Raw genomic sequence first — 9,985 nt, 5'->3', positions numbered from 1 at the left:
TTTCAGTGCAATTTAACTCTCCAGCTACATTCACAACTAATTCCCTTTTACATTCAGCTTTAACCTGCCTTCCTGGTCTTAATGCAACGTGTGCATGTTAAAGCCACTGCTCGCTCTCGCCGCTGGTTGTTGCTGCTGCTGCTGCTGTACATCATTGAAGCGTCTTGTTGGAATCTTGTCAAGCCTTTTTTGTTTCACAGCATAGAGACACAAAGAGTAGGAAAAGAAATAACCAGTTCCTTGTCTTATTTGAACCGGTGTCCTCGGGGAAAGAGGTAAAGCGGTGAATGGGTGAATGGTTACGTATCACGTTCTAACTATGGCATGAAAACCCAAACGATCAACACAAAATGTTACACAAGTAGGCAGCAATGGTATAAATCAGCATCTGCAGAGCAATAAAATACAGAACACACTTCACGGATCTAAGTACAAGCCTTTTTTTTTTTTTTTTTCTCCAAGCAAACAATAAAATGAAATCCTAATATGCGGTTCCATTTAGCTTCGTCTGCCCTTATGATAATGTAGGTTTGTGTGTTTATTGAAATTGCTATAGCGCAACACCTTGTTCACATCTTTACGCATTGCCGGGTTGAATCGGATGCCATTTGCAGCAGATTAGCTCCTCGTTGTTGCTCTCCGCTGGGAATTAGCAAAAACACGTCCGTGCGGTTTCACATAACTTGCAGCCATCGTCTCTCCACAATAAATGATCTGACAGAAACGATCCAGATTTAACACGTTGCCATTGATTGATAAGTTTTATTTAATTATTTAATGGTTTTATGTTGAAGACTGCGGTTTGCCGATATTAAGCAACGTTTACTTTCACGTGCTGTTGAGTGTTTTGTTTCTGATAATCTGGGGAGGAAAGACGATGGAATGTAAAAAAAAATAAAAATAATAAGAAAACAACGGACAAAGCTGTGAACAAGGCGTAATAACGACGTTCGATACCATCTGATAAAAAGATGCAAGAAACTGCCGCGTCTGAGGAGGAGGTGCTGAGACACAGTGATGTTCGAAGATGAGCTCTTGCCCACCCGCCCACTTCCTGTCAAAAAGCTGACACTTCCTCCCAGCGACGTTGTTAAGACTCGGGCGCACTAATTACAGCTCCAAGTCCGACCGAGGCTGCAGTATTCTGCCTCGACTGCAAAATTGTGCTTAGGAGTTTTTGTCCCCGAAGTGTTAAGGCTTTTTAAATCTCAATACCAGACAATGTTCTAGTACTAATGAGCTATACTAATGAAGTTTAACAAGATGGAATGATTAGATGTAACAGCGGTATTAAAGGTTTATATATTCACAAATAAGCACAGTCAAGTCAATTTGAAAATAAGTAGAGGAATGGTGAAAAGAATTGGCCTGGTATTGGTGTTTTTTTCGCCCCAACTCATACGATATGTTTTGAGTCAGAGAGGAAAGGTTCGCAAAGCACCTAATTATGGTTAATCGAACTCGCGAGACGTGTCAATTCACGGACTGACTCCTACTCACTTTAGTATGAATTTCAAAGTTCTTATCTTATCAAGATAGCTGCTGATATGTTGCTTTATGCAAGAAAAAAAAAATGCAGAATTGTATCTCTCAATTACATTTTCTTGACTCTTTCTCTAAAAATCGATGTGGAAAAAAGGTGAATTTTCACCGTCCAACCCAACCATGTACTTCGATGCTCTGCGAACCTAAACCTCCCGACAGATGCTCCTCGTCTTTCTCGCACCGGGAGCCAGTAAGGATGAGGGGGTTAGCATTAGCGGTAGCTGCGGTTAATGGAGCCACAGGGTGGCCACGGCGAGCAGGAGCGACGGCCCCAAGGTGGAGGCCAGGGAGGCGGCCAGGAGCCTGCCGTTGTTCACCAGCCTGAAGGAGATGACCTCCACCTTGAACCCGTCCTCGGTGGCCATGCAGCGGAAGACGCCCTCCCTCAGGGGCGTGTCGACGGCCGGTCCCAGGACGCAGAAGTCCCCGGAGAAGAGGCAGGGATAGTTCTTGACGCAGTTGTCTTTCTCCCAGCGGTAGGTGGCGTGGAAGGAGCGCACGGGGCAAGGGAGAAAGATGGAGGTGTTGGACGGCACCATCACTTCTCTGGGGGAAGTGCGACGCTGCTTCAGAGCTGGAGGGACAAAGACATTTGATTTTTTTTTTTTATGCCACAATAATCCGTTCATATTGCGATTGTGAATATTGATTGTACTTCTGATCGTCATTTGTGTTACGTATTTAGACTAAATATGATAAAAGCATATTGTGTGAAACTTTGTTGTGTTTTGTTATAATTCCTTTGCTCCAAGATATTAGTGAAAGATCAGAACACCTAGCTAGTGTTCCTTCATATAAATAGATAGACCTGGTCACAGGACAGTTAGGAATAAGAGCAGTGTTAAAATCAGACAGCCGTGCCTCTGGGGGGGAGTAATTGTCATGATTAGTTGAGGTTATAACTGGGTTTTGAGCTTTTAAAACAGGGCAGGCCATGATGTAAAAAAGAAAAAAAAGAAAAAATAATTCTCCCTGTGGGTTTTTGGACTCTGCTCAATTATATGATAATCATCTTTTTACTGAAGCTGCTCAGAAAAGGTTCCTATTTTGGTTTAATTGAGACACACAGAGCGAGTGGGAGAGAGCAGATAAGGGCTCACCAGCAGCGTCACCACAAACCGAGGAGTTTGACTGGTCCAGGTTCTGAATGAGTGTCCTGTTGGAGAATAATAACAATAGAGGAGACAAATTAGCGGCGTTAAATAGTCCCACAAATGGCGCCACATCAACCCCACTGTTACTCGCAAATTAAAACACTGCGCAGACAAATCATTCGACGATGTCAGGGAGGCAAACGAGGAAGGAGTCAGGGGCTCGTTACAGCACACGATTGATTTGCATATTTTCTCCAAAAATGATGTGAAATACACAAGATATATTAAAGCCAAAGCAATTTACTAACCAAGCCAAACACGAACCGCAATTTCTTAATAGCGAAAACAAGTTTCATCCCCTCACAGTCAATAATCATCAGAGCACAGGGCGGTGTTTATTTAAATGGTTCGGGCTTTAGATCGGGTAGCACTGTTACAGCCCATTGCTTTTTAAAACGAGAGCCCTCTCTCCTCTTGTCAACTCGTGCAAAAAAACAGATGACGGCTCTGCAGCAGCAGCCAGCGACATCACATCTCATCATACCCAGTGGTGGTGTTGTATCCGGGCGGGATGGGGATGCACCTCCTCCTGGCCCTGTCCCAGCCGCAGTACGGATCTCGGGAAAGGATGCACTCCCTGCATGTGTCGCCATAGCGACTGCAGTCAGCCAGCGGCAGTCGCTGGACCTCCATCGCTGTACCGACATACAGGTGTCCCTGAGGGGGGAAGATGCAATCGACTGAGTCACCAGTATTACTGGAATAAATCAGCCAGTCTGCTAACTTGACACGTTTTATGACACAATAATTACAAGCAGTCGGTCTTCTGAACATTTGTGTTCTTTTGAGGGTAGCAGAGCCTCTGAAGCAGCTTTTAAACCAACAGGGGACAAGCAACCCAAATGAGGAATATCTATACATATGACTCGCCTGGAAGATATTTCATATTTTCTAAAGGCTGGTATAATCCCAACGGGAAGATTAACTCCCCCAGTCACCTGGTTTCTTTGCATTGTACTTGTCAGGAAACCACTGATACACTGAATGTGGAATTATTGCATTCGGTCAGAGCGAGCGACGTAAGTATATCGAACCACGCGCAACGTCTACATATTGTTGGAACTTGAACGCTGTAATAACGAGTATAATAAGCATGAACGTCTAACCACGTGGCTTTGTGCATTTCCTTATGCAAGCGTGATACAAGGCTGATATGAAACACATTTACAAAACCTATTTTTGGTTCAGAAGTGTCAACAGTCAAAGTATCGTGTGGTTTGCAGAAACGTACAATTCCAACATGTTTACTGAGGACTGGATTGAACAGAATTGAATAGAATTCATTGTAGCTGCCAATACAAACTGAATAGGTAATTATTTATTTGTAAAATTGTCTTTAAATCAAATCCAATCCAATAAAATCCCTTCAAAAGATAACCTAAATTGGTTGAAGATGAAAGGATGCAGGATAGATGATCGTGGCAACTATTTGACCATCTTACCTTTTCAAAAGTGAAATTAATTCTGAGAAACGCATACGAATCATAAATCCCACGTCTAATACACGTTTATAGTGAAACCAGGAAACGCAAACCGAACCCCAACCCCCTCCGAACACACTATTCCTCGTACCTTTTGGGAGTCGATGGCCATGTTTAGAACGGGGCCCTCGTTGTGAAACAGAGAGTACTGAGATATGACGAAGACGCCCTCGCTGCTGTGAAGAACTTTGAGAACTTTGCCTTGGTCTGTGGAAAGAAGGAGAAGAACATTGTAAGTGTAGGGATGCGTCAACTCGTCTGCAGCTGCACACGTACAGAAAAAGACCTCCTCAGTGTTGTAGAATTTCAGTGTGTCTCCTTTTTCCTTGGGGCCCCTGTTGTGCTTTCCAAAGTGTTTTAAAAATACATGCATTTGACTTGGACGGCTTCCACTCTTGAGGTTTGGCTGGAGGGCCATCGGCAAAATGGCAGGCTTGAGTTTTTGAGATTTCTTTTGAAGCAAGCACTTGTGAAGGAGGAGCTGCTCTGGAGAGAGAAATGACCTTCGACCTTGGATGGAGCCGATACCAAACAAGAGATTGAGCTCTGCAGTTAGAAATCAAGTGATATTTGGAGGGTCAGGGTCAAATATGGATCAATCACAGAAAGTTTCATTCCTGACTGAGACGATGGAGCATTCAATGTCCAGAAACGTACGTTAACGCACGGAAGCAAAGCAATGTACTGCTGTGTGTAGTATTACAAATACATTTTGAATATATTTTGCCACTTTACCTTGCTGTGAGATGAGCTATACAGTCTATGTTTCAGATGGGGAACTGAAGTCATTAACCATGCTCTGGTGAAAGCCAACAGACTCTTTGAAAAACACTATAATTTTACCTCGCAGAACACACAAAACGTTTTGTCCCCCCCCCCATCCATCCACAGCAGTACATTACTTTGCTTCGTGCTTCTTCAAGCTGTGGGCGTGTAGATAATTAAGTGAGCGTGGATAAAGTGCCTCATACAAACCCCCACATCTCTTTGAGGTGGGGTTGTATGAGGCACTGTGTAAATATCACGCCACAAATCCCTCAGTATGCAGTTCTGTGCTTACATGTTGCTCATTTATTCGTTGACTTATTTGCCAACCAGCAGACCTCAGACCAGGTCTTCCAGCATAGAACAACTGCTCAAGCACAACGTTTGGTACAGGAGACACAGTCAGATGATCGCGCTCCCATGAGCGGCCCATGTTCCCCCTGTCGCTCCCTTCCTGCAGCTTACATCCACCCTGCGGTACTTTTATTTTGGTTTGCACCTTCAACACCTCCACAGCACATTAACCACACGTCCATGCACTGCTTTCACTGCTGAGTCTCACACTTCACGGTTGATTTGAGAAAAAAATTGTGTTTGTTTAAAGTTAATTTCCCTCCTTGTCACATTCCCTAAGCAAGCTTGTGACACATAAATTGCTGTTGGAAGCGCGTTTCCTGCATCAATTATCTTCAAAAATCCATTTGTTTTTTTTGTGGCTGACATAATGGAGACACATGATTTACAAAGATGTGTGTTTAGCGAGAGCAGAAAGGTCTTCACTGCTGCTACACAGAGGGGGGAAGAGGGCACACAAGCAGCCCATGAGCACACACATTTGATTCAAACCATTCCTACTAGTTATTTTAACCCAAAACACAATTCTTTCCTAAACCTGATCAATTAGTTCTGTTGCCTGAACACTGTAGGGGCTTGTGCAGGCGCACTGATCGCGCACTGATCGCTTGAAAACGGCGTGTTTTCATGCTGGAAAAAAGCATGAAAAATAAGAAAATACCTTTTCGGAAAAAAACCTTTTCAGTGCTGCACACGTAATTAAAAGGCTCCATGTCTGTGTCAATGTTTGCTCCAACTGTCAAATGAAGTCGGCCTCATAAATGAGGTTTCTTCAATAACCGGCCTCGTGCAATTTGGTTCTTTTCTTCGACGTTGTACTGCGGGTCAATAGTGCGGTCTTGCTTGCAGCTTGGTTTTTAAAATGGATAATTATGAAATCCGTGTTGTAGCTTCGAGCCCTCCTCCCTCTGTTGTGTCAGCTGAGTTCAGCGTTACTCTCGCACACTGTCTACAGCCTCGTGCTCGGCTCCGTAATGTTTCTATTGCCGACCTTTTTCTGGTGCAGAGTGTGATGAAAAAGCCGGTGAAAACGTTCTTCTACTCGTACTCTCTGCATTCTGTAACTCATCGCCTCTTCCCTCTCCAAATAATGACTTGACAGATTTAAAAGGCTCCCTGCAGAAAGACGCTCTAACCTGATGTTCTTTTGTCACGTCTAAGATGATTTCTTACCTTCCCCACTGTGACAATGTGATTACAGTGATGCCTTTTTATCTGCCATCTTCATTTCCTGCATGCTCCCTCCATGAGGCACAGTCGTAATTATGCCGGCAGGTTCTTGCTGTCACTTAGACTTCCTTTGTCCTGAAACTGTCTCGTCTCTTTTTCATAAACTTCTAATCTGTTTCTTCTCCTAGTCAAAGATACCATTCCCCATTTCATCCGTTGTATTCTTATGTGATTCTTTTAATCCTGTCCACAGCTATTTTCAGCTCTTTTTATCAAAGCTGTGTATCAGTACGAAGACAGCAGCACGACATCCTGCAGAGCAAAAGGGCGACGATGCTGAACTCGTGCGGCTTTTGCTGAGATAATCTGTTTTTGGGGGTTTTATTTATCCAGGGAGAGTTTGCTGAGTGCACATATTCTGTTACAGCAAACACACATTCCCTAGTACCTCTTTAACATCTATACAGTCGCACACACTCCTTATCCTAAAGCTTTGACTGTTGGCCTACAGATTCAAACTCGCCGTCTTGTTAAAAAAGGGTCCGTTTCCCTTCTCCCTAAGTTGCAGCCTCTACACATTAACACTGAGTTACCGTCACTCACTTCTAAAAAACAACAAACCTTTTGATCCGCCGCTCTAACCTTAAGCTTCCTGCCACTTCGAGTGTCGCGGTGTGAGAAAATAGAATTGCTTCTGATCTCGAACACTAAGTCAAGTTGAAACAAGTGCACGGCTGCGGCCTTACTTCCATCCCCCGAGGGGATCTCTCTGCTGTATCGACTCCGTGTCTGAAAATAAGTAGTCCGAGGCAGCTGTACATCTTCTGGTGGTCAATCTGTCAGGGACTCACTGAAGGAGAAGAAATCTTTCACCGCTGCCGGTTCTTTTGTTCCATTTCCAAACATTCGCAATGCCTTCAGAGAGTAACTGAGCTCTACTGTCACACATCCTTTGTCATTCTTTAGGGTCCTGACACAACACACTCACAGGCGGACGCCTTCGCTTTGTCGAATTTCAGCGGTCGAGTCTAGATTTTGTGTCCGGTGTTGTTCGCTCAAGCTGTCACTTGTCAGCAGAACCCACTGACATGCAGGGAATGAGTGATTTCACCCCAACTTCAGTTCATCTTTCCCCCAACCCACCGCTATTATATGCAGATATTTTAGAGGAAAATGATGTTAAAAACACAGACATTGGACATAATAATAATAATAATAATAATAATAATAATTTTTAGTATCATTATTAATTTTATTTAATTTATGTATGTATGCATTCATTAATTTATCTATTTATTGATGTATATATATTTTATTTTATTTTATTTAACAAACAAAAACAGTCAAACTAAACAGTAAAGGGTGAAAAAAAGCCTAAAAAGTCTCACAGAAATGTCCAATGTCAGTGTGACCTCTGGTTATCGGGTTACTCTGTATCTCTTCTAGTAACCAAACACTCAACTTTAAAAAGGAATCCATTTTCTTTAGACCAGGTCTTAATGAAATTGCCAGACCTGCCGTTCTTGAATTCAGTGCTGTATTTCCAGCAGCCAAAAGGGACTCCAATGAAACTGAGAAGATCCACATGAAAATACCTAAACTACCGTTAACTGAGGCATCAAACCCCAAGAGTTCCTCTCGAGTGTTGTTGAAAGAAATCAACAACTTTCTGACTGTACTACATTGAGTGTTACGGGAATGAAAGCCGTTTTGCAACTGCTCGCAGCCCGTTGTGTTTTCAAGCTGACAGTTATTGAAGTAGCTGCTTATTATATGCATATATTCTGCTGAATTATTTGCTGTCTGGAGATCAGAAGACAGAGGAATTAACCGTGTCAAATCCTGCAGAGTTCTGTCAGCTCGCATCTTACAGGGGAAGTCCCCCCGAGGCTAGTTAGAAAGGGTTTAAAACACAGAGTATACGGTTAGATATTTAGCTAATTAAGACTCTGCGTGGCACCGTCCCATCAGTTTGCTCGAGGTCAACATTTTAAAGTGAATTCCTTTCGCCTCCAAATAATACCATCACTTCGACCAGACAACTGTGACTAGAATAAACACGACGTGTGTGTGTGAAATTAGATGAGTAATGTTCTCTGCTTTCATTACGGCCACCAACAAGGTGACCTCATGCACGGCGCCCACGGTCTCGTCACTCGACTGGAGCTTAAGTGTCGAGCGGCCGAATATGTAGCGACAGCGCATAGGAACTGAGAGAACTTCTGTGTGTTTGTCTGCACTCACACTGTGCATGTTTACTCTTGTGCACTTGAAAAAGAGATTGATCTTAATGAGACTACCTGTTTATTTAAATGAGCTCCAACTCACAGAGCGGAATACAGCAGAGGTAAATATGATGAGCATTAGAAGGCTGCCATAGTCAGCGCCCACATCAAGCAAATATATTTGGATTTATGCACGTGTCACATATGGACCAGCTGGTCGACTTTGCGTTCGCGTGACAAACAAACCCGCCTGTGTGGAGGCAGACACGCAGCCAACTGTTGAAGTTGCTGTGAGGAACTTTTGAACTGGTCATGAAACAGTCTGGAATGAATACTGACTCCTCTGTGTGACCATCAGAGAGAAGAGAAGAGTCTATTTCTATTTAGTAAATAGTGCTTCTGGTGGAATCAGATGAAATCATGCAGGTTCACCAGAAACTCCTTCGGCTCAGACTCCAGCAGAGACCGGACCACTCAGGATCCAGCTACCCTGTGCCGCCTTTGGCCTGCAGACCGGGAGGAAGGGCCCAGCGCCCGGCACCAGAGTCTCCTCCTCCTCCTCCTCCTCCTCCTCCAGGAGCAGAGCTTCTCCTCTCTGCTCCTCTGGTCCCCGCTGGGACCCAACACTGACGCCACGCTGCTGGAGACCCGGGACGTGTTGTCTGGCCCGCTGGAGGGAGGGGAGCCACAGGAGAACCAGAACCAGGATTGAGAAGGGCAAGAGCGTCAGACCCCTGCTGCAGTACAATTTGAGGTTTTCTAAAGGGAATCTGGACACACTACTACCACTTTCGTGCAAACTGAAAGTTCCCTCTCGTAGCTATGAGGTGGTCTCGATGTGGTTGTTAGGTCTGCATCAGAGTGACATTGAATCACAGTGTTCTCACCACAGTTCATTTAAAGAGCACTTCATAGATTTCTGTCTTCAACAGAGGGAGCCTCGCTGAGGGTGAGACCTCATCGCCTTCAAATATATTTATTGTTTGAACTCTACGTTTGCCGGCGAGGCTGCCTCACTAACATTGTTGTGTCTCTGAGCTCGACTTTGTGAAGGATATTCATTGGAATTACCATCGCCAGGGAAGACTAACCCTGGTTTAAGCTGCTCTAATGCAACCATCCATCAGGAAGAGCTGCCTGTCTGTCTGTCTGTCTGTCTGTCTGTCTGTCTGTCTGTCTGTCTGTCTGTCTGTCTGTCTGTCTGTCTGTCTGTCTGTCTGTCTGCCTGTCTGTCTGTCTGTCTGCCCCACTCACCAAAGATTGGATTATCTCGAGGAGGGAGCTTCTCTCC

At 44.2% G+C, this 9,985-nt stretch overlaps 1 protein-coding gene across 1 annotated transcript in view; it reads right to left on the bottom strand.

Annotated features, from left to right (window-relative positions):
• Positions 1-1,772: 1,772 nt before the first annotated feature.
• LOC306699299 (semaphorin-7A) overlaps positions 1,773-9,985 on the bottom strand; it is a gene marked incomplete at both ends in the record, with an annotated part of 35,375 nt that continues 27,162 nt past the window's right edge. Inside the window, 4 exons of the mRNA XM_079163871.1 lie at positions 1,773-2,119; positions 2,646-2,701; positions 3,184-3,356; positions 4,272-4,387. Coding sequence (XP_079019997.1) covers positions 1,773-2,119; positions 2,646-2,701; positions 3,184-3,356; positions 4,272-4,387 — 692 coding nt within the window. The remainder of the gene's footprint in view (positions 2,120-2,645; positions 2,702-3,183; positions 3,357-4,271; positions 4,388-9,985) is intronic.

Source organism: Pholis gunnellus, assembly GCF_910591455.1.
Source record: "Pholis gunnellus genome assembly, chromosome: 8".
Taxonomy (NCBI): domain Eukaryota; kingdom Metazoa; phylum Chordata; class Actinopteri; order Perciformes; family Pholidae; genus Pholis; species Pholis gunnellus.
The sequence above is the reverse complement of the archived record's forward strand: the minus strand, read 5'-3'. Positions and strand labels throughout refer to the sequence as shown.